At 56.9% G+C, this 27223-nt stretch overlaps 3 protein-coding genes across 3 annotated transcripts in view; 1 reads left to right on the top strand and 2 right to left on the bottom strand.

The window, feature by feature from the left end:
- Nucleotides 1-6881: 6881 nt before the first annotated feature.
- Nucleotides 6882-8778, bottom strand: KCNE3 (potassium voltage-gated channel subfamily E regulatory subunit 3). Its single transcript, XM_068419297.1, has 2 exons — nt 8647-8778; nt 6882-7239 (listed from the first exon to the last, which is right to left on the bottom strand). Exon 2 carries the CDS (start codon nt 7224-7226, stop codon nt 6909-6911), a length of 318 nt encoding a protein of 105 aa, XP_068275398.1. The 5' UTR covers nt 7227-7239; nt 8647-8778; the 3' UTR covers nt 6882-6908.
- A 1188-nt stretch (nt 8779-9966) lies between these two features.
- LIPT2 (lipoyl(octanoyl) transferase 2) lies at nt 9967-12580 on the bottom strand. The gene is made up of 2 exons (XM_068419215.1): nt 12091-12580; nt 9967-10639 (listed from the first exon to the last, which is right to left on the bottom strand). The coding sequence occupies exons 1-2, from the start codon at nt 12539-12541 to the stop codon at nt 10407-10409; spliced, it is 684 nt and encodes a 227-aa protein (XP_068275316.1). The 5' UTR covers nt 12542-12580; the 3' UTR covers nt 9967-10406.
- Nucleotides 12372-27223, top strand: part of POLD3 (DNA polymerase delta 3, accessory subunit) — a 56738-nt gene continuing 41886 nt past the window's right edge. Inside the window, exon 1 of the mRNA XM_068419029.1 lies at nt 12372-12590. Coding sequence (XP_068275130.1) covers nt 12540-12590 — 51 coding nt within the window. The 5' untranslated portion in view covers nt 12372-12539. The remainder of the gene's footprint in view (nt 12591-27223) is intronic.

The raw sequence follows: 27223 nt of genomic DNA, 5'->3' as shown, positions 1-27223 counted from the left end.
ATCACAGAATCACAGAATCAATGAGGTTGGAAGAGCCCTCTGGGATCATTGAGTCCAACCATTGCCCTGACACCACCATGGCAACTAGACCAGGGCACTAAGGGCCATGGCCAGGCTTTTCTTAAACCCCTCCAGAGATGGTGACTCCACCACCTCCCTGGGCAGCCCCTTCCAATGGCTAATGACCCTTGCTGAGAAGAAATGCTTCCTAATGTACAAGTTGGGGACAGACCTGTTGGAGAGCAGCGTAGGGGAAAGGAACCTGGGGGTCCTAGTGGACAGCAGGATGACCATGAGCCAGCAGTGTGCCCTTGTGGCCAAGAAGGCCAATGGCATCCTGGGGTGGATTAGAAGGGGTGTGGTCAGCAGGTCAAGAGAGGTTCTCCTCCCCCTCTACTCTGCTCTGGTGAGGCCGCATCTGGAATATTGTGTCCAGTTCTGGGCCCCTCAGTTCAAGAAGGACAGGGAACTGCTAGAGAGAGTCCAGCGCAGAGCCACGAAGATGATTAAGGGGGTGGAACATCTCCCTACTGAGGAGAGGCTGAGGGAGCTGGGTCTCTTTAGCTTGGAGAAGAGGAGACTGAGGGGTGACCTCATTAATGTTTATAAATATGTAAATGACAAGTGTCATGAGGATGGAGCCAGGCTCTTCTCAGTGACATCCCTTGACAGGACAAGGGGCAATGGGTGCAAGCTGGAACACAGGAGGTTCCACATAAATATGAGGAAAAACTTCTTTACAGTGAGGGTGACTGAACACTGGCACAGGCTGCCCAGAGAGGTTGTGGAGTCTCCTTCTCTGGAGACATTCAAAACCCGCCTGGACGCGTTCCTGAGTGATATGGTCTAGGTAATCCTGCTCCGGCAGGGGGATTGGACTAGATGATCTGTCGAGGTCCCTTCCAATCCCTAACGTTCTGTGATTCTGTGATTCTGTGTAATGTCCAACCTGAACCTCCCCTGGCGAAGCTTGAGGCTGTGTCCTCTTGTCCTAGCACTAGTTGCCTGGGAGAAGAGGCCGACTCCCACTTCCCTACAACCTCCCTTCAGGTAGTTGTAGACTGCAATAAGCTACCCACAGCACTGAACCCCATGGCCTTGCACCTGCGCACCCAGGACATGTCCCATTTCTTGTGGGCAGCGATTGCCACTGATGTATGAACTGGCCTTAACCCCCTCCCGAGCTCTTCCACCCCTCGCTTTGTAGCATTTAGTTGTAGTTCTATGCGTGGAACAATTAGAGTTCGTTAGGACTCCTTAGTAGCTAACAGTCATTTAATTAGCAAATAAACAGTCTACAACTACCTGAAGGGAGGTTGTAGTGAAGTGGGAGTCAGCCTCTTCTCCCGGGCAACTAGCGATAGCACAAGAGGACACAGCCTCAAGCTTGGCCAGGGGAGGTTCAGGTTGGACATTAGGAAGCATTTCTTCTCAGCAAGGGTCATTAGCCATTGGAAGGGGCTGCCCAGGGAGGTGGTGGAGTCACCATCTCTGGAGGGGTTTAAGAAAAGACTGGACATGGCACTTAGTGCCCTCGTCTAGTTGCCATGGTGGTGTCAGGGCAATGGTTGGACTCGATGATCCCAGAGGGCTCTTCCAACCTCATTGATTCTGTGATTCTGTGTAAACATCACCCAGTGGCATCTATGCACCAAACCTATCAGCCAAATGGTGCTGCAGTGCCTACTCCAGGTCGCAGCGTGCTCCAGCAGCACAATGAGCATAACCAGCAAGAGCAGCTGACAGGGAGGGTGAGAAGGGCCTGGGAAGTTACCCCGGGAAGCACAGGGGAACCTCCTGCTGCAACATGGAAGCTGCTTGTCCAGCATCCATCTGCTGCAGTGCAGGGGATGCTCATCTGGCATCTGTCTGCTGCAGTGCAGGGGATGCTCACGCAGCACGTCTCTGCCCTGCCATGAACTGGGAGCACATTCCCTTTCCCTCTCTTTTCTTTTTTAATGTTTCCCAAGATTAACTTTCCCCATCGCAGCTGCTGTCGACCACAGGCTGCAAACCCTGCAAATAAGTGTTTTGGGTCCCTCATTACAAGAAAGACCTTGAGGTGCTGGAGAGAGTCCAGAGAAGGGCAACGAAGGTGGTGAAGGGTCTGGAGCACAAGTGTGATGAGGAGCGGCTGAGGGACCTGGGGGTGTTTAGCCTGGAGAAAAGGAGGCTGAGGGGAGACCTTCTCGCTCCCTACAACTACCTGAAAGGAGGGTGTAGCGAGGGGGTGTCGGTCTCTTCTCCCAGGTAACAAGCGATAGGACGAGAGGAAATGGCCTCAAGTTGTGCCAGGGGAGGTTTAGATTGGAGATCAGGACAATGTCTTCCCAAAAAGGGTTGTCAGGCACTGGCACAGGCTGCCCAGGGCAGTGGTGGAGTCCCCATCCCTGGAGGTATTTAAAAGCCGTGTAGATGTGGTGCTGAGGGACATGGGTTAGTGGTGGCCTTGGCAGTGCTGCAGTCCCTCTGTGCTGCATATTCACCTGCCAAAACCAGTACACCACAGACTGCCAGAGGCGCCTCTCGCCGTTAGCTAAACACTCACCGATACCCGCTGGCATCGCTCGGCGATCCCATCGCTATCAGCCCCTGCACCGCTACCCTTTCACCTGGCACATTTCTTATCGAAACGCCCAGCATCAAAGCGGTCCCAGCAAAAGGCCTCCACAATTCCCATCGCTCCAACAATCCCACTGTGGCTTCGCTCAGCCAAGGTCAGCCTGAACTTCCCCTGCACACGACATTTCGATATCCTTTTCCAAGTACCAGGCAAAGTGCTACAGACATCATGTCACCCGTGACTCCTTGGTGCACGCCAAGGAAAAAATCTTAAATAAATTGGCCTCCCAGGAGCCCTAAAACCCGAATGCAGTCAGCTAGGATCTGCACGGTTGGATTTAGGGGTTCAGACGAGACCAGCGCTTCCCCAGCTCTCCTCTCTGTGTCCCCAAGCTCATCTCCTTGCTGTTAAAACAAACTCCATGAGTGTTTCCAAGAAACCGTCTGCTCCTGGGGCTGCAGCACAGGGAGCGAGGCCAGAGCCCCATCAGCTTTGACGAGGAATCTCTGAGCTCTGGGATGAGCACCTAATTAGTCTCGAAATCCTTCCCTCATCAGCTGAAGCAAACGCATTTCAGGAGGCTCCTAAATCCATCCTCCCTCCTGTATCAGTCTACAACTACCTGAAGGGAGGTTGTAGTGGAGTGGGAGTCGGCCTCTTCTCCTGGGCAACTAGCAATAGGACAAGAGGACACAGCCTCAAGCTTCACCAGGGGAGGTTCAGGTTGGACATCAGGAAGCATTTCTTCTCAGCAAGGGTCATTAGCCATTGCAAGGGGCTGCCCAGGGAGGTGGTGGAGTCACCATCTCTGGAGGTGTTTAAGAAAAGACTGGACGTGGCACTTAGTGCCCTGGTCTAGTTGCCATGGTGGTGTCAGGGCAATGGTTGGACTCGATGATCCCAGAGGGTTCTTCCAACCTGGTTGATTCTGTGATTCTGTGATCCCCATGTTTCCTTACGCCTCCAAACATCCTCAGCAGCCCAACACAGCCCCCTGCTGAGGATGAGTTTGTGAAGCCGATCCGGAGCCATGAGTCCCATGGGGACAACAGCCAGCCTGGAGCTTTGGCCATCATGGGGACACCAAACCAACCTGGAGGTGTGGGTCCCAAGGACACCAGCCAGCCCAGAGCTGTGGGCATCATGGCGACACCAAACCAACCTGGAGGTGTGGGTCCCAAGGACATACCAGCCAGCCTGGAGCCATGGGTCTCATGGGGACAACAGCCAACCCAGAGCCGTGGGTCCCATGGGGACAACAGCCAGCCCGGAGCCATGAGTCCCAAGGGGACACTCAACCAGCCCAGAGCTGTGGGTCCCAAGGGGACAAGCGTGGCTGCTCTGGCCCCAGGGGTGCCAAGGTGCCCTGGCGAAGGAGCAGGTGCCCGTGGTGTGGGGACTCTGAGGCAGCTGCCACAAGGTGGCACTGGCACCTTGTCACCCAGCCTGGTGGTGTCCAGCTGGAGGCCCCAGGGTGGGGACACCCAGGGCATCCCCCCAGCCCTGCTGCAGGCTCTGGTCTGAATTTAATTGCGGGGAAGGACGGGAGGAGCTGCCAATAGACAGGAAATGGGGTGAATAATGATCACCACAGGAGTTAGGTCTTGCAGGAGCATTTTCCCCCCTTCAGGGTCTTCTGGATTAGGGAAAAGCAGGATTTTAAAGTTTTTTTAGGACTTGCCACCCTGTAACAGACTTGTCCCACCCCGGTCATGGCAGCAGAAGGGACTCTGGGGTCACCAGATCCATGCCAGCCTCCCCCTCTCCCAGGAGGGCCGGTGGCCATCAGGAGAGGCAAGAAGACCACATCACACAGAATCACAGAATCAACCAGGTTGGAAGAGCCCTCTGGGATCATTGAGTCCAACCGTTGCCCTGACACCACCATGTCAACTAGACCAGGGCACGAAGTGCCATGTCCAGGCTTTTCTTAAACCCCTCCAGAGATGGTGACTCCACCACCTCCCTGGGCAGCCCCTTCCAATGGCTAACGACCCTTGCTGAGAAGAAATTCTTCACCAAGGGGGGTTTGGGTGCTCACCATTCAGCACCCGTCCCAGGATGGGACCCCCCCCATCCTGACTCCACAGCTCATCCCAACGGAGGAGCTGGTACTAGAGGAGGCCAAACACCGCGGCGGTGGAGAAGACCCGAGCGCGGTGTGCGGTGGCACAAACCAACCCGGCAGAGCGTTGCCGTCTCGGCTCTCCCTGCCTGGCCCGATTCCCCCGATTTATTTGCAGATAAAAGGTTTATTTTCCTTTCCCAGCCGCTGCGACTGCAAAACAAACACGGCGAAGCCTCTCAAGCTACTTCCCGCTTGGGCCAGCTGCCAGGGGGACGTTGGTGCCGTTTGACCCCGCACCCCTGGGAAGCCCCACTGGCACCACACGCCCAGCTCAGAACTCACAGCGGGTTCAGCCCCAAAGCGGGCAGCCCCCGAGGGCTCCCCAAAACCCCCCACCTTGGGTTTTGTGCCCAAGCCGAGGGCATGGGACATCAGGAACCGGCTGCTGAGCTGCTGCCGTCGCGGTGCCCCCGGTGCCAAGGCTTCCAGCCCTACCCCAAACACACATCCAGTATTATTTTTTTGGATTAGGGTTTGGCGTCACTGTTTGGGCTCAGGCATCGCCTGAATGCAGGCGGAAAGACCCTTACGGGACAGTTAATCTAGCTGCAATTAAAGACATTAATTATGCCATTATTAACAGGTTAAAACGTGCGAGGGACCGGGTCACCAGTGCTGCCCCACAGCCTGTTTTGAAGGACAGGGACGTTTACTGTCCTGGCCACCGGCCACTCCATGCCCCAGTCCCAAACCTGGCCAGTTTAATAGCGGAGCCGAAGCCAAGGAGCGCAGCAGGACCCGAGGACATCCCCTTCCCGTCCGCCGCTGCGCCCTCGCCCCGTGGAAAACACATTTGGGACCTGTGGTACAAAAGGCCAAAGCTACAGCCGACAGCAGGAAGGAAGCAGGAAAAACTTCGGCAGCACCGGCCGGAGCCCGGAGAGACCTTCGGGGACGCGCAGAGCCGGAGGTTCGGGCCACGCTCGCAGCGTGTGCCCGCGGCTCGAGCGATGCTCCCCGGCCAACAGCGGGGAGAAAGCGTCTCGTGTCCTGGGAGGAGGGCTGCGATGCCAGCAAGGGGTTGTCCATGAATCACAGAATCAACCAGGTTGGAAGAGCCCTCTGGGATCATCGAGTCCAACCGTTGCCCTGACACCACCATGGCAACTAGACCAGGGCACTAAGTGCCATGTCCAGGCTTTTCTTAAACACATCCAGAGATGGTGACTCCACCACCTCCCTGGGCAGCCCCTTCCAATGCCTAATGACCCTTGCTGAGAAGAAATGCTTCCTAATGTCCAACCTGAACCTCTCCTGGCCAAGCTTGAGGCTGTGTCCTCTTGTCCTATCGCTGGTTGCCTGGGAGAAGAGGCCGACTCCCACTTCACTGCAACCTCCCTTCAGGTAGTTGTAGACTGCACTAAGGTCACCTCTGAGCCTCCTCTTCTCCAGGCTAAACACCCCCAGCTCCCTCAGCCGTTCCTCGGAGGTCAGACCCTCCAGACCCTTCCCCAGCTTGGTCGCCCTCCTCTGCACTCGCTCCAACACCTCAACATCTTTCTTGAAGTGCGGGGCCCAGAACTGGACACGGGATTCAAGGTGCGACCAAAACACACCTTGATGTTCCCTCAGCAGCAGGTTCAGCCCTTATAGCATCCCTCGGACTCCAGCAGCCAGGGTAGGGCACTGGCATGGAGACGTGCCCCACGGATGACCCCCAACGCTGACTTTGCTTGGAGAAGAAGCAAACGTGACCGCACTGGAAACCACCACCTGCTTTAATTCCCCGCCAGAAAAGTGGGGCCCAGCCCGGCTCAAAAATTACAGGGTTTTAGCACCAGAAAAGCCCGCTAGCCCAGGTCACGGTGCTGCTGGCAGCCCATGGAGGTCAACGCTGGCCAGTCCAAGCAGGCAAATGGTGAACTTTTCTTCTGGAAGACCCCTGTGAGCCTTGGCAGGCCACGGTGGGAAAGGAGCTGCCTCAGCCATCCCCGTCCCCCCGGGGCTCAGCCGAGGTGGATTTGAGGGACTGGGACCTGCCCGTGGGTCACAGCCTGCCAGCTCCTGGCAGACGGGAGCTGTAGCCTGGCCAGGATGTCCCCGTGGTGCTCACACCGGGGCTGAACGTCTCCATGGGGACACCAGGGAGGGGGTTCCCAGCAGCTTTGGGGCCGGGCTGGCCAGCAGCGCTGCCCCATCCCACAAGGAGCGGGATGCGCAGCAGCAACGTGACCCCAAACCCACCGGCTCCTGGGGGACAAGGCGTCGGGGCCGGGCTCAGATCATGGAGACCCTGTTCTTGATGTAGACGTGGTACGGGTCGCTGCGCTTGTCCACTTTGCGGGAGCGGGTGTAGCCCAGGATGAGGCTTCCCACCGTGGCGGCGAAGAGCGTCATGACGAAGAGGATGTACATGTAGGCGTTGTCGTTGCGGCCGGGACGGCCAACGCGGGTGCTGGCGTTGCGTGCGGCGGCGGTGGTGATGGCAGGGCGGTCAGTAGCGCAGAGGACAGCCCCGTGCAGCGTCTGGTTCAAGACATTAAGCACTGCCTGGAGGCTTCGGTGCCAGGTCTCCGTCCGGTTGTCCTCCACCATGTCCTCGCCCAACCTGTGGGGAAGGACGAGGATGCTCAGCCCAGGCTGCCCCCGCAGCGGTGGTGCCCCCAGGATCACAGAATCACAGGATCAACCAGGTTGGAAGAGCCCTCTGGGATCATCGAGTCCAACTGTTGCCCTGACACCACCATGGCAACTAGACCATGGCACTAAGTGCCATGTCCAGTCTTTTCTTAAACACCTCCAGAGATGGTGACTCCACCACCTCTGGATGGTGCTGGGGATGTCCTGCCAGACCCCAAAATGGTCCTTGAAGCACCTCCTCTGCCACACAGCGAGGGTAGAAGTGGGGGCATCCAAGCCCTTTGCATTCCTGGCAGCCCCCTCCCCAAATTTCACTCCTTCCACAGAGGGGATAAAGGCCCCCGGAGCTTCGAGGCAGCTGCCTGCCCCCCTCTCCTCCCCAGGGCTGGGGACAATGGGGGGACACAGCTATCCCAGGGGGCCTGAAGAGTCGAGTTCAAAGCTTGCTTCCCTTAGGGGAGTAGGGGACAGTGGGCACCACCCATGTCCTGCACCCCTGCAGGGTGCAGAGCCAGCACCCAAGGGACCCTGGGGGGGCTGTCTGGGGTCCCCCATCCTAAATAACAGCTCCAGGACTGATCCTGCCATGCATCGACCCCACTCGCTCTGGGCCAGGTCCCCCAGGATGGGCAGGGACCCCCTTTTCTCCTCATTGGTCCTAGCCAGTGGCCAAGAGCCGTGACCACCTTGGCAGGGGGGCACAGCTTCCCACGCACCCCCATGGACCCACCCTGAGGGGTTTCTGCCCTAATCCCCCCTGGGGATTTCTCTCCCCATGGATCCCAGACCCCCTCTGACCCCCCCCCCACCCCAGGACACGGTGTCCCTCTTGCCAGCCCACCCTGGACCCCCAGGTGCCCTCTGCACCCTCGTGCCTCGCCGGGGCCTCGGAGCAGGACAGGAAGGGACACGGGGACATGGGGACATGGGGACACGGGGACATGGGGACACAGGGACACGTGTGCCATCCTTTGGGACTCACTGGCCTCACAAACCTCTGTCGTCCCCCAGGGTGTCCACCCCGACCCCCCCTGGTCCCAAGCACCCCGTGCCTGCAACACCAGCAGCTCTGCCCCATGCACAGAGAGCTGACCCCCTTCCCCCAAAAAAAGGGTCACCCCAAACCCAGCAGTGAGGAGGAGGAAGGGGCTGAGCAGCCACGAGGCCACGGCGATGGGCTCGGACCCGCCTGTCTTCCTGACTTACAAGACCAGTTTAAACCAGGAGGAGGCTGAATTGGGGAGATTTAGGGTAAAATCTGGGTTTATCCCAGGAGGGGATGCAGCATGGGGGGGACCCCGAGTTGGGGAGGGGGTGTAGGGCCAGGGAGGGGAAGGGGGGAGCTGGAGGGGTGGGAAGGGGGGGTCACACTCACCCGGGTGCCCTCCGTGCCTGCGCGGCTGCCAGGCTGAGCCGGGACTGAGCATCGCGGGGCGGCCGGGGCTGCCGGCGGGGCTGGGAGTGCCGGGCAGCCTCCTCCCCTTCCCGGGGCAGAGCCACCTGCCAGGGCCACCCAGCCCCGCCACGGGCCACCAGCCCAGCCCCAAGCCCAGCCGGATACCGGAGGCTTTAAGGGGCCGGGGGAGCCGGACCCCGCGTTTCCCTCCCGGCACACGCTGCCGGTCACGCTTTCCTGTCCCTCCTCCGTGTGTCCCCGCTGTCCCCAGGGCACCCAGCCTGCCCGGGACACCTTCGTCCCCACTCGCCATCCCCACGCGGAGCTGAGCCAGCTCCATGAAATGGGCTTTTCCTCCCCATTGCCACCCACCCCGGGACCCTTCCAGCCCCATCGCTCCCAGCTGCACCCTTCGCCCACCCAAAACCCCCGGGCAGGCACCCACGGGTGGCTCGCAGGGAGAGACACCCCAAAGCTTGTGGGGCAGAAAGAAAACCCAGAGCAGCGGTGAGGGGCTGCGGGAAGGGCCAGGTCCTGCTCGGAGCACGGCACAGGGACTTTATTTGCCATTTCCCATTTCTCCTGACCCCAAAGGGGTCCCAGCCACCCGTGATCGGTGCCTGCAGCACAGGCTTCGGGTCTGCCAGCAACGGGGGACTCAGAAGTGGCTGTAGTGATGCCAACAGGGGAAGGTTTCAGGGAGCCCAGACCCCACTGCACCGGGAGAGCCGTGAGCATCCCCAAGGGGCAGCAGGCAGCTCTGGGGAGCTCAGTCTCAGGTTGGCGTCTTACCCCTTAAGAAACCCGTTGATTAAAATCAGTTTATGTGTGTCTACCTACAGGTTTGCATCGACAGGCACAGACCCCAGTGCCATCGGGACCCCAGGGTGGGCACAACCCTTCACCCAGGACAGCTGCAGCGATTTTGGAGGAGCCCACACCACCTGCACGGACCCTGGTGGCATCTCCAGCACCATGGACTCAGCAAGAGCAGGTCCCCATTGCCCAGCCAGGATGCTCCATCCCACACCGCGTGGTACCATGGGGTCCAGGATGGTCGTGGCTCCTCTCCTCAGGCACCCCGACCCCTTCCCTTCCTCCTCCCGCTTTCCCACCACACCAGCATCGCTCCAGTGGCCTTTTAATCACTGTTTACAGCCTCTTATCAGCGATTTTTCCACCCGCCCCGACACCACGGCGAGGATCTTGGCCACGCAAGGATTTCTGCAGGCGCAGGGCAAGAAAAAGGTCGTTATTCATAAAGTCTGGGGGTAAATAAATGAACAAGGGATCGGCAGCTGAAGTTCCCAGCAACTCTCTTTATAGAAAACCTGCCTCTTTTTACGCAGCGGTGAGCGGATGCTCGACGAACCCGTCCCTCCTCCTCTTCTCCAAAGGGTGTGTGAGTGTTCACCTGAATTTTGGACTTTTTGAGGGAGAGAGGCAGAAAAAATCCCCAAAAGTGCCTGTTTGAGCATTTCCCCAGCGAACAACGGGGACGTGATACCCTTGGGAGTCTCAGCCGAGGGATGGAGACCTGTGGGGCTGGGGGGAGAAGCCCCGACGGAGGTTTGGGTGTTGAAGCAACAGCCCGAACCTCTGTGCCACCGTTCACACATGGTCTGTAGGCGAAGGCACGAGAGCTCTTGTCTTGGAGTAACGCCCCGGGTGGCTGCCGCACCATCCGTCGGCCGCGCCGAGGGTTTGCCGAAACACCCAGCCGAGGCGCCGCGTCTCTCCTAGTCCCCGGGGTCTTCCGAAAAGACCAAGGTGCAGTCGAACACCTCCTGGAAGGAGTCGAGGAAGGGCTGGAGGACGTGCTCGACGGCGACGTGCCGCCCCAGCTCGCGGCTCAGCGAGGTGACGCCTTTCCCCTCCAGCCCGCAGGGCACGATGTGGTCGAACCAGGTGAGGTCGGTGCAGCAGTTCAGCGCCAGCCCGTGGGAGGTGATGTGGTGTCCACAGTGCACCCCTGCGGGGGTCAAAGCACCCACCCGTCAGCACCCATCCCCAGGGACGTCGGGGACTGAGACATTTAGTGACCACGCTGCTCAGGCATGGGGTGCAGCGTGTCTGGCTCCCTCCACTCCAGCCCCACATCCCTCAGCACCTCCCACCGTTGGGGTTTCAGGTGGGCTCAGACACGGCGCCGCGGTGTAAAGGCGGGGGGGGTCCGGGCTGGCAGGACCCGACTGGGGGTGCAGGGCTCCAGGAAGGGGTACAGGACGTGGGGCTGCGGTGTAGGGTCTGCCTGGCTTGTAGGGGAACAGCACGGGGGCTGGGGACCATGGGGCAAGGAAAGGGGGCAAGGTTGGGGGCAAGGAAAGGGGGTGAGGCTGGGGACCATGGGGCAAGGAAAGGGGGCAAGGCTGGGGACCAGGCTGCAGGCACCCAGCCCTGGGTGCAAGGGTGCAGAGGGTGCAAGGCGCTGGGTGCAGGGCCCTGGTTCTGGGTGCAAGGCCCTGGCTGGGGTTCAGGGGCCCAAAATCGTGCTGACCCCCCCTCCTCAGTGCACACTCCCCCGTGCATACCCCCCCGGTGCACCCCGTCCCGTACGTGCCCCCCTCCCTCGGTACATGCCCCCTCGGTGAACCCACCCTCCCGGTGCACCCTCCTCCGGTGCATGCGCCCCCCCCCCCCCCACCCCGGTAACACAACCCCCGCCCGCCTCCAGTCCATGTCTACCCCCGGTGCATACTCCCCGGTGCACCCCGCGCCCGGTACATCTCTACCCCCGGTGCATGTCTACCCCCGTGCACACCCCCCTCGACGTCACGCCCCCCCCGCCCCGGTGCACGTCTACCCCCGGTGCACGCCCCCCCCCCCCCGGTGTACCCCCCCCTCCCGGTGCACGTCTACCCCCGGTGCCCCCCCGCCCCAGTGCACGCCCCCCCCCCGGTGATCGCCCCCCCCGGTTCCCCCCCCTCGGTGCACACCCCCCCGCCCCGGTGCACGTCTACCCCCCGGTGCACCCCCCTCCCGGTACACCCCCCCCCGGTGCAACCCCCCCCCGGTGCACGCCCCCCCCCGGTGCCCCCACCCCGGTGCACACCGCCCCCCCCGGTGCACGTCCCCTCCGCCCCGGTGCACGTCTACCCCTGGTGCCCCCACCCTGGTGCACATCCCCCCGCCCCGGTGCACGTCTACCCCCCGGTACACCCCCCCCCCCCGGTGCCCCCTCCCGGTGCACTCCCCCCCCCGGTTGCCCCCTCCCGGTACACACACCCCCCCCGGTGCACACCCCCCCGGTACACACCCCCCCCCCGGTGCCCCCACCCCTGTACAGCCCCCCCCGGTACACGCCCCCCCCGGTGCCCCCTCCCGGTGCACGCCCCCCCCCGGTTCCCCCACCCCGGTACACTCCCCTCCGGTGCCCCCACCCCGGTACACACACACACACCCCCGGTGCCCCCCCCCGCTCACCGATGGCGCACAGCTTGCTGTCGCCCACCCAGACGCCGGTGTAGGGCGGCGGCAGCGCGCGGGCGGCGGGCAGGCCGAGGCGGCGGCTCAGCCGCACCACCAGCGCCTCCAGCGCCGCCACGTACCCGCGCAGCGGGAGGCGGCGCCGCCGCAGGTCGAGCACCGGGAAGGCGAGGAGCTGCCCGGGCCCGTGGAACGTGATCCGCCCCCCGCGCCGCGCCGCCGCCAGCCCCGCGCCCCGCGCCCGCAGCCGCGCCGCCTCCGCCGCCTCCGGGGCCCCCCGCAGCCCCCACGCGTACACGGGCTCCGCCGGTTCGCTCAGCACCACGCTCTCCCCGGGGCTGGAGCCGGGACCGGGCCGCGCCGCCCGCACGCAGCGCTCCTGCACCCGCAGCGCCTCGGCGTAAGGCCGCAGCCCCAGGCGGAGCACCCGCACCGGCCCCCGCGACATGGCGGCGGCGGGGGGGGGGGACCGGCCCGGGGAGAAGGGAGTGGAACGGGTAAGGCCGCGGCCGCCGGGGCCGCCGGGAGGGGGCGGGCGGGGCGGAAGGCACCGAGATCCGGGGTGGGGGGGCGCTGGTGGGAGATCCCGGGGCGGCGGGGGGACGGGGAGGAGGGGATGGGGATGGGGACAGGGATGGGGACAAAGGATGAGGGATAGGGGACGGGGATGGGGACAGGGATGGGGACAAAGGATGAGGGATAGGGGACAGGGATGGGGAACAGGGCAGAGGGGACAGAGGATGGAGGACAGGGGACAGGGATGAAGGGAACAGGGGGATGGGGACAGAGGATGGAGAATCATAGAATCACAGACTGGTTTGGGTCGGAAGGGACCTTAAAGACCATCTAGTTCCAACCCCCTGCCACGGGCAGGGACACCTTCCACCAGACCAGGTTGCTCCAAGCCCCATCCAACCTGGCCTTGAACACTGCCAGGGAGGGGGCAGCCACAGCTTCTCTGGGCAACCTGGGCCAGGGTCTCACCACCCTCACAGTCAAGAATTTCTTCCTCATATCTCATCTCAATCTCCCCTCTTTCAGTTTAAAACCGTTCTCCCTCGTCCTGTCACTCCATGCCCTTGTAAAAAGTCCCTCTCCAGCTTTCCTATAGCCCCTTCAGGTACTGGAAGGTGCTAGAAGGTCTCCCAGAGCCTTCTCTTCTCCAGGCTGAACAGCCCCAGCTCTCTCAGCCTGTCTCCAGAGCAGAGGGGCTCCAGCCCTCTGAGCATCTCCGTGGCCTCCTCTGGACTCTCTCCAACAGCTCCGTGTCCTTCTTGTGTTGGGGGCCCCAGAGCTGGACGCAGCACTGCAGGGGGTGTCTCCCGAGAGCGGAGCAGAGGGGCAGAATCCCCTCCCTCGCCCTGCTGGCCACGCTGCTGGGGATGCAGCCCAGGACACCGGTGGCTTTCTGGGCTGCCAGCGCACGTTGCTGGCTCCTGGTGAGCTTCTCGTCACCCATCACCCCCAAGTCCTTCTCCTCAGGGCTGCTCTCCATCCATTCTCCACCCAGCCTGTGTTTGTGCTTGGGATTGCCCCGACCCACGTGCAGGACCTTGCACTTGGCCTTGTTGAACTCCATGCGTTTCGCACAGGCCCAGCTCTCCAGCCTGTCCAGGTCCCTCTGGATGCCATCCCTTCCCTCCAGCGTGTCACCGCACCGCACAGCTCGGTGTCATCCCAAACTTGCTGAGGGCGCGCTCAATCCCACTGTCCGTGTCGCCGACAAAGATGTTAAACAGGACCGGTCCCAATCCTGACCCCTGAGGAACACCACTCGTCACTGGTGTCCACTGGGACATCGAGCCGTTGACTGTAACTCTTTGAGTGCGACCATCCAGCCAATTCTTTACCCACCGAGTGGTCCATCCATCAAGTCCATGTCTCTCCAGTTTAGAGACAAGGATGTCATGTGGGACAGTGTCAAATGCTTTGCACAAGTCCAGGTAGATGACATCAGTCTCTCTTCCCCTGTCCACCAGTGCTGTAACCCCGTTGTTGAAGGCCACCAAATTTGTCAGGCACGATTTGCCCTTGGTGAAGCCATGTTGGCTGTCACCAACCACCTCCTTGCTTTCCGTGTGCCCCAGTATAGTTTCCAGGAGGATCTGCTCCATGATCTTGCCAGGCTGAGGTGGGACTGACTGGCCTGTAGTTCCCCGGCTCTTCCTTTTTCCCCTTCTTGAAGATGGGGGTTATGTTTCCCCTTTTCCAGTCAGTAAATGGGATAGGGATGGGGGGAGAGGGGACAGGGGACAGAGATGGAGGGCGGGGGACAGGCACAGAGGATGGGGACAGGGATGGGGGATAGGGTATAGGAGAGAGGGGACAAAGTTGGAGGATAGGGGACAGGCACAGAGGATGGGTATGGGGGACAGAGGACAGAGGAGAAGGGACAGAGATGGAGGACAGGGGACAGGGATGGAGGATAGGGGACAGAGGATGTAGGACAGGAATGGGGTGACAAGGGGATGGGGACAGAGGATGGAGGACACAGGACAGGGATGGGGGGATAGGGGAGAGGGGACATAGGGAACAAAGATGGAGGATATAGGGGACAGTCACAGGGGATGGGGACAGAAGATGGAGGACAGAGGGGACAGAGATGGAGGGTAGGGGACAGGCACAGGGGATGGGGACAGAGGATGGGGACAGAAGAAGGGGGACAGAGATGGAGGACAGGGAGAGGGGACAGGGGGACAGAGGATGGTGGTTTGGGGCACAGAGGACAAGGCCTGGGGACATGGGACACGGCCTGAGACAGGGGTCCGGGGATGGGACCTGCAGTGGGGGATAGAAGACATGGGATGGAGACAGGATAAGAGATTGGGGACAGGGGGATGGTGCCTGGGGACAGGGGTTAGAGATAGGGGACGGGGCCTGGGGAGGGGGAATAAGGCACGGGGAGGAGGTCAGGGGCCTGGGGGTGGCTGATAGGGCCCAGGGCTGTGGGGAGGGCATGGGGGGGAGAGATAGTGCCCCAAGGTTGGACCTTACTGAGTTCAGCCATTGAAACCCAAGCGAAGCGCTCCCAGCCCGTGGTCCTTCCGACTTACCGACCCCGTGAAGCGTGTGAAAGTGCGGTTTGGTTTTATAGAGCAATCGACTGGGTTAATAAACTCTTATTTTTATCGAAAATACGCCTCGCTGGTGATCTGCCCTGTGTCGCCACAGATAATTCAGCTGTTGTCCGACAGCAGCGTTAACTTCGGTGTGGGTATTTGTGAGGAAGGGAAGGGGCTTCCACCCAGAGGGACCTGGACAGGCTGGAGAGCTGGGCCTGTGCGAACCGCATGGAGTTCAACAAGGCCAAGTGCAAGGTCCTGCACGTGGGTCGGGGCAATCCCAAGCACAAATCCAGGCTGGGCGGAGAATGGATGGAGAGCAGCCCTGAGGAGAAGGACTTGGGGTGATGGGTGACGAGAAGCTCACCAGGAGCCGGCAACGTGCGCTGGCAGCCCAGAAAGCCAACGGTGTCCTGGGCTGCATCCCCAGCAGCGTGGCCAGCAGGGCGAGGGAGGGGATTCTGCCCCTCTGCTCCACTCTTGGGAGACCCCCCCTGCAGTGCTGCGTCCAGCTCTGGGGCCCCCAACAGAAGAAGGACACGGAGCTGTTGGAGCGAGTCCAGAGGAGGCCACGAAGATGCTCAGAGGGCTGGAGCCCCTCTGCTCTGGAGACAGGCTGGGAGAGCTGGGGCTGTTCAGCCTGGAGAAGAGAAGGCTCCGGGGAGACCTTCTAGCACCTTCCAGCACCTGAAGGGGCTACAGGAAAGCTGGAGAGGGGCTTTTTACAAGGGCATGGAGTGATAGGAGGAGGGGGAATGGTTTTAAACTGAAAGAGGGGAGATTGAGATGAGATCTGAGGAAGAAATTCTTGGCTGTGAGGGTGGTGAGAGCCTGGCCCAGGTTGCCCAGAGAAGCTGTGGCTGCCCCCTCCCTGGCAGTGTTCAAGGCCAGGTTGGATGGGGCTTGGAGCAACCTGGTCTGGTGGAACGTGTCCCTGCCTGTGGCAGGGGGGTTGGAACTAGATGATCTTTAAGGTCCCTTCCAACCCAAACCATTCTGTGATTCTATGATTCCCTTTGTTTCCCCATTTTCTCGATGAAAAGCAGCGAGCACTATAATGGCTTATAAAATTAATACAGCCCAGGGAATAAAAAAATGAGGAAAAATCCACCATAAACCTCACGAGGTCATCGGGTCAGCTCATATTCGAGCACACGCAGCAACACCCAGCTTGCTTCGGCTCTGATCATCACCTCAACCACCCGCTTCAGGAGAGCTGCTCCGGGTCTCTTGGCAGGAGAGACTCATATTTTGCACCAACATCGTGCGTCTATCAAGCTATTTCCTTTTTTTTATGATTAAGCATCAACTTCTTCCCTGGAGATCAAAGCCCAACGCTCTTCCTTTTTGGCTCGCGGCGGTGCTGCCTGCGTAAGATGAGGAGAGTTGTGTGTAATAGGGCCGGGATCCTCGTAAATAAGACGCCAGAGATGAGCGGCGGTTGCGTTGTTGGGGTATTTACTGTCAATATCCTGCTTTTGAAGAAGGAAGGAAATCTGGATGGACGGGAGCTTCACGTTTTATCCTTCTGTTGGGGTTGGAGTATTTTTTTTAAGGGTTTTTTTTTGTTTTTCCTTCATGATAGGGTAATTTGCTGTCAGGTCGTACCTTTTCCTTTGAGTACCTTAAACATTAGCCGTGTCTCTTGAATCCTCACAGAATCACAGAATCAATCAGGTTGGAAGAGCCCTCTGGGATCATCGAGTCCAACCGTTGCCCTGACACCACCCTGTCAACTAGACCATGGCACTAAGTGCCATGTCCAGTCTTTTCTTAAACACCTCCAGAGACGGTGACTCCACCACCTCCCTGGGCAGCCCCTTCCAATGGCTAATGACCCTTGCTGAGAAGAAATGCTTCCTAATGTCCAACCTGAACCTCCCCTGGCCAAGCTTGAGGCTGTGTCCTCTTGTCCTATCGCTAGTTGCCCGGGAGAAGAGGCCGACTCCCACTTCACTACAACCTCCCTTCAGGTAGTTGTAGACTGCACTAAGGTCACCTCTGAGCCTCCTCTTCTCCAGGCTAAACACCCCCAGCTTCCTCAGCCGTTCCTCGGAGGTCAGACCCTTCAGACCCTTCCCCAACTTGGTCGCCCTTCTCTGGACTCGCTCCAACACCTCAACATCTTTCTTGAAGTGCAGGGAAATTCCTTTTCACGAATTCCTTTGCTTGCGCAGCCGTTTTTCCTGCACGAGAGCATCCCTTGGGGAGCTTTAGAGCTGCTGCGACTCAGGGCTTAATAGCAGGAAGGGGAGGGGAGGGCAAAGGTGGTGGCTGTGAAACAGGTGCCTGGCAAGAGGGACTGTCACAGCTTGCGGAGAGCTGCAGACGGATGCAAAGGGCAACATCTTGGCTCCGGGAAAGTCCGGGACAAAATTCCTGTTGACTTTGGCAAGGTCGGGATGTCACAGAGAGGTGACCGGGCTGGCCCAACGTCACAGGCAAAGCCAGGAGTGGAGTGCCCAGCCCGGGCTGCCCCTCGTACCTCCTGGTAGGGCATCCCCCTCCCCACACAGCCCCAAGGCTTTCAGCAAAATCCCTTTTTTCTTTTTTCCCCGCAAGCAAATTGTCCTTGAGGGCCACAGCAGCAACGGGGCAAACTGCTGCTCAGCTTGCATGGACTAAGGACATCAATTATTTCATGGAATCATAGAATCACAGAATCGTTTTGGTTGGAAAGGACCTTTAAGATCACAGAATCACAGAATCAACCAGGTTGGAAGAGACCTCTGGGCTCATCAAGTCCAACCATTGCCCTGACACCACCATGTCAACTAGACCAGGGCACTAAGTGCCATGTCCAGGCTTTTCTTAAACACCTCCAGAGATGGTGACTCCACCACCTCCTTCAAGACCAGTGATGCACAACCTCCCTGGAGCTCTGTCCCGCCGCTTGACCATCTGCATGGAGAAAAAGCTTCTCCTTCTATCCAGTCTGAACCTCTCTTGTTTCAACATCTGCCCATCTATTTACCTCAGAGTGTAAAGCAGGTGCGAGTGAGATCACAACCAGATCCCATGGCATTTTCATAAACAGAAAAGAAATCCTCAGCTAAGAACTTCGGTAAACTCATTCTTACCCTCAAGCCAATACCCAGACACACACACACTGTGCCCTGAAGGTGAAAAGTGTAGTTTTACAGTTACCAGGTGCGTCAACCCAGGTCAGGAAATCATCCCGAAAGCTGAAAGCAGGAAACTTAAAGGAGGAAAAAACAAAAGATGAAAAGAGACTTTTTTTTTTTAATGCTGAGGAATGTGTTAAGACTTGCACGCTCCTCCCGTAAATCAAACACAAACATCAGGCCAGGAGCAAAATGTCGCAAGACAAGAATAACTACAGTGAAATGAAGAAGAAGAGAGAAGAGGAGTGTGAGAGAAAGTGCACGGGACCGCAGGAGGAAGAGGATGTTCCCAGCAAAACAAACATGATGCCAGCTGAGTAATGCCATTGTTGTGACCAGGAGAGGAGCTCGCTGCGGGGCCATGTGCGTCACGTGAGCTTATTTTAACACTTATTATGTGCAATTTCCTTCCCTGACCTTTGCCAGGTAAAAAATGTTGCATTCGAGTGAGGATCTGTGTCTGCCTGAAGTTCTCAGGGAGTGAGTGCCTTCATCTGGAGCAAGGCACGCTCCTGCTAAATGTGGCTCCCGTCCAGCGGATCTTCTCTGGGGCTCTGTGCCCCTCGGAGCTGTGCAAGAGCACAGTTGCTCCTGGGATCACGCAACCCAGTTCACCCAAAAACCAGCTGTTTGCTTATAATGGGTTATTCTTCAGCTTGCTCAGCTCTTTAAGGCATCACAGCAGTGATTTGGCTCTTCAGCCTGGAGAAGAGAAGGCTCCAGGGAGACCTTCTAGCACCTTCCAGTGCCTGAAGGGGCTACAGGAAAGCGGGAGAGGGGCATTTGACAAGGGCATGGAGTGACAGGACGAGGGGAAATGGTTTTAAACTGAAAGAGGGGAGATTTAAATGAGATCTTAGGAAGAAATTCTTGCCTGTGAGGGTGGTGAGACCCTGGCCCAGGTTGCCCAGAGAAGCTGTGGCTGCCCCCTCCCTGGCAGTGTTCAAGGCCAGGTTGAATGGGGCTTGGAGCAACCTGGTCTGGTGGAACGTGTCCCTGCCTGTGGCAGGGGGGTTGGAACTAGATGGTCTTTAAGGTCCCTTCCAACCCAAACCAGTCTGTGATTCTATGATTTCAGGAGTGCCAGTGCACACCATGCAGTGGGGATGAAGGGGAGTGGGCAATCTCAGCCACAATTTGCATGAGCTGGAGCTGCTGTGAAGCAGCAACTGTGTGAGGTTCAACAAGGCCAAGAGTTGGGTCCTGCACTTGGGGCACAACAATCCCCCACACTGCTAAAGGCTGGGGGAAGAGTGGCTGGAAAGTGCCTGGGGGAAAAGGACCTGGGGGTGTTGGTCGATGGCGGCTGAACATGAGCCAGCAGTGTGCCCAGGTGGCCAAGAAGGTCACCAGCATCCTGGCTTGTATCAGCACTAGTGTGGCCAGCAGGACTAGGGCAGGGATCGTCCCCCTGGACTCGGCACTGGTGAGGCCGCACCTCGAATCCTGGGTTCAGTTTTGGGCCCCTCACTACAAGAAAGACCTTGAGGTGCTGGAGCAAGTCCAGAGAAGGGCAACGGGGCTGGGGAAGGTTCTGGAGCACAAGTGTGATGAGGAGCGGCTGAGGGACCTGGGGGTGTTTAGCCTGGAGAAAAGGAGGCTGAGGGGAGACCTTCTCACTCTCTACAACTGCCTGAAAGGAGGGTGTAGCAGGGCGGGGTCGGTCTCTTCTCCCAGGGAACAAGTGATAGGACGAGAGGAACCGGCCTCAAGTTGTGCCAGGGGAGGTTTAGATTGGAGATCAGGGACAATGTCTTCACCAAAAGGGTTGTCAAGCACTGGCACAGGCTGCCCAGGGCAGTGGTGGAGTCCCCATCCCTGGAAGGATTCAAAAGCCATGTAGATGTGGTGCTGAGGGCCATGGGTTAGTGGTGGCCTTGGCAGTGCTGGGTTAATCGTTGGGCTTGATGATTTTAAGCATCTTTTCCACCCCAAACAATTCTGTGATTCTATGATTCTGTGATGCCACCACTGCAGCAACACTTTAACTGGCATGAGCCCGCACGCTGTCAGACACAGCAGTGCCACTGTCCAGCTGCTCCCCAGCAGCAGCATTTGTGAGCTAGGGTGTCACACAGAATCACAGAATCAACGAGGTTGGAAGAGCCCTCTGGGATCATCGAGTCCAACCGTTGCCCTCACACCACCATGTCAACTAGACCATGGCACTAAGTGCCATGTCCAGTCTTTTCTTAAACCCCTCCAGAGATGGTGACTCCACCACCTCCCTGGGCAGCCCCTTCCAATGGCTAATGACCCTTTCTGTAAAGAAATTCTTCCTGATGTCCAACCTGAACCTCCCCTGGCGAAGCTTGAGGCTGTGCTGTCGAGCTGGTTTGGGAGCTTGATCCAGACTAAAATTAGACCAGGTCTGTCTTGCACAAGCTGAAGAGCACTGTAGCTCTCTCGCTATTCCCAGCAGTAGCAGCAGAGCTTCATCGCCGAGGCTGGTGGCGTGCAGCTCCAGGGCTGCCAGGAAAGCGTGGTGTCCAGCTGTCACCTGCTGACTCGACAGGGTATAGCATGGAAGAGATGATTTGCCATCTGCAAGCTCTGTGAAGCAGATGACCCCTTTCACAACTGTAGTGGGTCTTTTTCAGAATTGCTGTTTCTTGCTGCCACTTATTAACTCTGTTATGGGTTATTTTCTCCCAAATCTACTAACCAGCTTTTTTTGGCAGTTGAATCACAGAATCCCAGAATGGTTAAGGGTTGGAAGGGACCTCTGGAGATCATCCAGTCCAACCCCCTGCCCAAGCAGGGTCACCCAGAGCACATTGCACAGGGTTGCGTCCAGGCAGGTTTTGAATATCTCCAGAGAAGGAGACTCCCCACCCTCCCTGGGCAGCCTGTACCAGGGCTCTGCCACCCTCAAAGAAGTTCTTCCTCATATTCAGATGGAACTTCCCATGTTTCAGCTTGTGCCCGTTGCCCCTTGTCCTGTCACTGGGCACCACTGAGAAGAGTCTGGCCCCATCCCCTTGACACCCCCACTAAGGTATCTGTGAGCATTGATAAGATCCCCCCTCAGTCTGCTCTTCTCCAGCTGAACAGCCCCAGCTCCCTCAGCCTCTCCTCGCAGCAGAGATGCTCCAGCCCTCTGACCATCTCCGTACCCCTTCACTTGACTCTCTCGAGTAATTCCTTGTCTTTCTTAAACTGTGGGGCCCAGAACTGCACACAATTACTCCAGATGTGGCCTCACCAGGGCAGTGTAGAGGGGCAGGAGAACCTCCCTCGACCTGCTGCCCACACTCTTCCTCACGCACCCCAGGACACCATTGGCCTTCCTGGCCACAAGGGCACACTGCTGGCTCATGGTGAACTTGTTGTCCACCAGAACACCCAGGTCCTTCTCTGCAGAGCTGCTCTCCAGTAGATCAGCCCCCAACCTGTACCGGTGCATGGGGTTATTCCTCACAAGGTGCAGGACTCAGAATCTCACCAGCAGCTAATAAAGACATCAAAGAACCCATCTTCAGCCTATTCCCAGAGCTCAGACCCTACAGTGCAAGGGGTAGCTTATATTTTCTCATTACTTTCTTTGGCTGGGGTATAAGATAGGGAGGAGGGAAGAATGGGTAGTCATTCTTCAGAGGATTTTCATTATTTCCTAGCTCTGACTCTTGTTTATCTGCTTTAATAGCCTGTCTGCTCGTGGGAACAGATCCACATAGCTGCTAGCAAACAAGCTGTTCTGCCACAGCTCCTTCTGTGCCCATCCTACTATCGAATAAATGTCAAATACTCCATGCTGAGGCACAATAACCATCTTGAAATAAAAGACATCAAGAACAGGAGTCCATCGGGGAAGTATTCCATCCATCTTCCCATGCAAACAGTGCAGAGAACATGCTCGGAATGAGATGTGGGTGTTCGTTAACAACATGACGTCAGAAATGCCAGCTACTCACCGAATCACAGAATCAATCAGGTTGGAAGAGCCCTCTGGGATCATCGAGTCCAACCATTGCCCTGACACCACCATGGCAACTAGACCATGGCACTAAGTGCCATGTCCAGGCTTTTCTTAAACACCTCCAGAGATGGTGACTCCACCACCTCCCTGGGCAGCCCCTTCCAATGTCTAATGTGTCCAGTTCTGGGCCCCGCACTTCAAGAAAGATGTTGAGGTGTTGGAGTGAGTTCGGAGGAGGGCGACCAAGCTGGGGAAGGGTCTGGAGGGTATGACTTATAAGGAATGGTTGAGGGAGCTGGGGGTGTTTAGCCTGGAGAAGAGGAGGCTCAGAGGTGACCTTAGTGCAGTCTACAAGTACCTGAAGGGAGGTTGTAGTGGAGTGGGAGTCGGCCTCTTCGCCCAGGCAACTAGCGATAGGATAAGAGGACACAGCCTCAAGCTTGGCCAGGGGAGGTTCAGGTTGGACATTAGGAAGCATTTCTTCTCAGCAAGGGTCATTAGCCATTGGAAGGGGCTGCCCAGGGAGGTGGTGGAGTCACCATCTCTGGAGGTGTTTAAGAAAAGCCTGGACATGGCACTTAGTACCATGGTCTAGTTGCCATGGTGGTGTCAGGGCAATGGTTGGACTCGATGATCCCAGAGGGTTCTTCCAACCTGGTTGATTCTGTGATTCTGTGACCCTTTCTGAGAAGAAATGCTTCCTAATGTCCAACCTGAACCTCCCCTGGTGAAGCTTGAGGCTGTGTGACTAAACACGGGAAATTCATCATGATGCTTTTGAAGACGTTCACGTCAGTCATCTTTGTTTAGATGGGATAACATGTACTTGGTGGTAGCAGAAATCATATTCTTCTGGCAGACACATTCCCGGTTGGCAACACGTGCCTTTTTCTACTATAGTGCTTAAACCTTGCGTTTTTATTGTTTGAGAAGGGACTCCTAATACAGAAGTACAAGAAATCTGGGCCCAAAAGCCTGTCCAAAGTATAAAAGTAAATCTATCTGCTCATACCAGAGGCAACATTTCTCTTTATGAAGGCTGGCACTGTGACACGCCACAAAACACGTGAGTGGACTGGGAACCAGCTCCAGATTAAGACATTGAAATTTAGGTGTCTCCACATATGCTGGGTGTCTAAAACTCTGTTTCACTAGTGGAGAGAGTAGGCAGTGCTGTCAGCGGTGCCAGGAGTGATGTGGCTGATGGAGACAGACAGCGACCGGCTGTCGGCTGCTGTCCTCCACTGGTTGCCACAGGAGAGATGCATTCCTGCTCATATATCCTTCTTCCACCCAAAAACTTACCTCAGTAGTTCTTTAGATGCCTCTCCTTCGTCAGCATTATTGCTGCCTCACTCTTTGAGCATCTCGAGATTTTTTTCTTGTGAACACACATAGAAAAGAACATAGAAAAGGCGATGGAGCCGTGCAAACATACACATCTGTCTCAGATCATAGAATCATAGAATCATGGGATTGTTTTGGTTGGAAAGGACCTTTAAGATCATCAAGCCCAACCCTTAACCCAGCACTGCCAAGGCCACCACTAACCCATGTCCCTCAGCACCACATCTACACGGCTTTTGAATCCCTCCAGGGATGGGGACTCCACCACTGCCCTGGGCAGCCTGTTCCAGTGCTTGACAACCCTTTCAGGGAAGACATTTTCCCTGATCTCCAATCTAAACCTCCCCTGGCACAACTTGAGGCTGTTTTCTCTTGTCCTATCGCTTGTCTCCTGTGACACTGATTTTTGTTCTAGTTTATGGACATGCCTGTTCTGATTCTGACCCTTGCAAGCCTAGAAGCAAATTAATTATTTCCTTATTGCAGTCTACAACTACCTGAAGGGAGGTTGTAGCGCAGTGGAAGTCGGCCTCTTCTCCCAGGCAACCAGTGATAGGACAAGAGGACACAGCCTCAAGCTTGGCCAGGGGAGGTTCAGGTTGGACATCAGGAAGCATTTCTTCTCAGCAAGGGTCATTAGCCATTGGAAGGGGCTGCCCAGGGAGGTGGTGGAGTCACCATCTCTGGAGGTGTTTAAAAAAAGCCTGGACATGGCACTTAGTGCCATGGTCTAGTTGCCATGGTGGTGTCAGGGCAATGGTTGGACTCGATGATCCCAGAGGGCTCTTCCAACCTCATTGATTCTGTTATTCTGTAATTCCCTCTGTTTTTCTGACCGTGTTTGATCCTAAGTCTTCCAGCGATGATTATCTCTTTGATACAGTTCAGGAAAGCGTCATTGCCCTGACTCCTTCCTTAGCTCTGACTTGCCCATCACACAGGTTTGCTACTGAAAGGCCCCACTGGTTCTACCTGGTTATTTGTAATTCATCCTGGTGGCAGAAAGGAGGCGGCTCAACCTCTGTCTTACGTATCTGTCTTCCAACTTTCATAACCAAAATCCCCCACTTCTGCGCAGATGGGATGAATTTCTGCCCCAAAACTGGATCTTCAGAAGCCTCTAATAGATCTGATGCGCTCCCAAAGGAAATGGGTGCTGGTATCGAGATGATTTTTGCTCAGATTCAATTAACTGTGCTTTGATTGGGATCTCTGCATTTCTGTTCTCCCTTCAGCATCGCTCGGTTGCTCAAGGAAGTCCCCCCTCACACGGCATTAATTAGAACTTCAACAGAACTCCTTTCACTCCAGCTCCTCCTCAGGCAGATGCTTGCCAGCTACTATATATAATAAATTTCCAGAGACTCTGCCCATTCTTTTCTGTTTTTTTGCAAAGCGCTGGTGAAACAACCATTATTGTGAGTCCTTGGGCACAGTTTCTCCTGGTGCTGGTGGTTTTGGCTGTGGGCAGCTGTCAGGACAAGATATTTTGTTACTAACAAGAAATCTTTGAAAGAATCCTTTATAGTGCTTTGGGAAAAAAAAAATTGGGGAGTTGGGATACTTGGGCTTTACACCTGGGAGTACTGAAAGATTCTTGGATAAATCACATAACCTCTCTGTGTTTCAGTGTCGTCATCTTTGAAACGCGGATAACACTTCTCTGCTTCTTCAAAGAGGAATGTACGTTTAACATACTTTTTTCAGAGCCTCATATAAGAGTTCAGAGTCACAGAATCACAGAATCAATGAGGTTGGAAGAGCCCTCTGGGATCATCAAGTCCAACCATTGCCCTGACACCACCATGGCAACTAGACCAGGGCACTAAGTGCCATGGCCAGGCTTTTCTTAAACCCCTCCAGAGATGGGGACTCCACCACCTCCCTGGGTAGCCCCTTCCAATGGCTAATGACCCTTGCTGAGAAGAAATGCTTCCTAATGTCCAACCTGAACCTCCCCTGGCGAAGCTTGAGGCTGTGCCCTCTTGTCCTAGCGCTAGTTGCCCGGGAGAAGAGGCCAACTCACACTCCACTACAGCCTCCCTTCAGGTAGTTGTAGACTGCACTAAGGTCACCTCTGAGCCTCCTCTTCTCCAGGCTAAACACCCCCAGCTCCCTCAGCCGTTCCTCATAGGTCAGACCCTCCAGACCCTTCACCAGCTTGGTTGCCCTCCTCTGGACTCGCTCCAACACCTCAACATCACCTCCAAGCATCCATCAGTTTGCTGCATTACCATGAGATCATTTATCTTTGTTCCCATTTTTCCTTCTTTTTAAAATTACTTTATGTATTTTAGCTATGAAAGATCATTTACAAGTGTTACCAGCCAGGAAAAGAAGACAGGGTAAGTTCTAGTCTTCAGCTCCTCGTTCAAGTTAACGAGCCAGTCCATAGCTACATGGCTCTAATGTGCAACAGTAAATAATCATAGAATCACAGACTGGTTTGGGTTGGAAGGGACCTTAAAGATCACCTAGTTCCAACCCCCCTGCCACAGGCAGGGACACCTTTCCTCTAGAACAGGTCGCTCAAAGCCTCATCCAGCCTGGCCTTAAACACTGCCAGGGAGGGGGCATCCACAGCAGCCCTGAGGAGAAGGACTTGGGGGGGATGGGTGATGAGAAGCTCACCATGAGCCGGCAACGTGCGCTTGCAGCCCAGAAAGCCACCCGTGTCCTGGGCTGCATCCCCAGCAGCGTGGCCAGCAGGGCGAGGGAGGGGATTCTGCCCCTCTGCTCCGCTCTCGGGAGACCCCCCCTGCAGTGCTGCGTCCAGCTCTGGGGCCCCAACAGAAGAAGGACACGGAGCTGTTGGAGCGAGTCCAGAGGAGGCCACGGAGATGCTCAGAGGGCTGGAGCCCCTCTGCTCTGGAGACAGGCTGAGAGAGTTGGGGCTGTTCAGCCTGGAGAAGAGAAGGCTCCGGGGAGACCTTCTAGCACCTTCCAGTGCCTGAAGGGGCTACAGGAAAGCTGGAGAGGGACTTTTTACAAGGGCATGGAGTGACAGGATGAGGGGGAATGGTTTTAAACTGAAAAAGGGGAGATTGAAATGAGATATTGGGAAGAAATTCTTGGCTGTGAGGGTGGTGAGACACTGGCCCAGGTTGCCCAGAGAAGCTGTGGCTGCCCCCTCCCTGGCAGTGTTCAAGGCCACGTTGGATGGAGCTTGGAGCAACCTGGTCTAGTGGAAGGTGTCCCTGCCCATGGCAGGGGGTTGGAACTAGATGATCTTTAAGGTCCCTTCCAACCCAAACCATTCTGTGATTCTGTGATTCTATGAAAATCTCCTGACGAGTGGTTCCGTCCCATAAGTCATGGCACTCCATATCGACCTCTCAAGTTCCCGAAGCCAGGACTCCTAGAGATGATATATAAATCAGGAGAACATCCATACACCCACAAAGGTAACATTTCAGTGATCTGTTCATCAGAGGAACTCTCTTCTGACCCTAAAAGCACGTTTTTCAGCCCAGCACTGCATCCCACCTGAAAACACAGAGGGCAGAGGAAACACACATCAGTTCTCTCCCGCAGAAACGGATGTCGTGGTGGTGTTAGACACTAAGAACTTATTTCTTTTGTGTTGCTTTTACCTAACTGTCAGTAAAATGAAGGAAGCCACCTGCGTGCCGTGGTGGTTTCATATGTTATAGACTATTCCCGACCATTTAAATCTT

Source organism: Nyctibius grandis, chromosome 2 (assembly GCF_013368605.1).
Source record: "Nyctibius grandis isolate bNycGra1 chromosome 2, bNycGra1.pri, whole genome shotgun sequence".
Taxonomy (NCBI): Eukaryota; Metazoa; Chordata; class Aves; order Nyctibiiformes; family Nyctibiidae; genus Nyctibius; species Nyctibius grandis.
Note: the sequence above shows the minus strand (reverse complement) of the source record. Positions and strands in the feature narration are given on the sequence as shown.

Excerpts from the sequence above, each read along its gene's own strand:
- LIPT2 (XM_068419215.1), bottom strand. The coding sequence starts at position 12,541 with ATGTCGCGGGGGCCGGTGCGGGTGCTCCGCCTGGGGCTGCGGCCTTAC. Across the intron at positions 10,640-12,090 it reads CAGCAAGCTGTGCGCCATCG|GGGTGCACTGTGGACACCAC; the intron begins GTGAGCGGGGGG and ends TGACCCCCGCAG.
- KCNE3 (XM_068419297.1), bottom strand. The coding sequence starts at position 7,226 with ATGGTGGAGGACAACCGGACGGAGACCTGGCACCGAAGCCTCCAGGCA.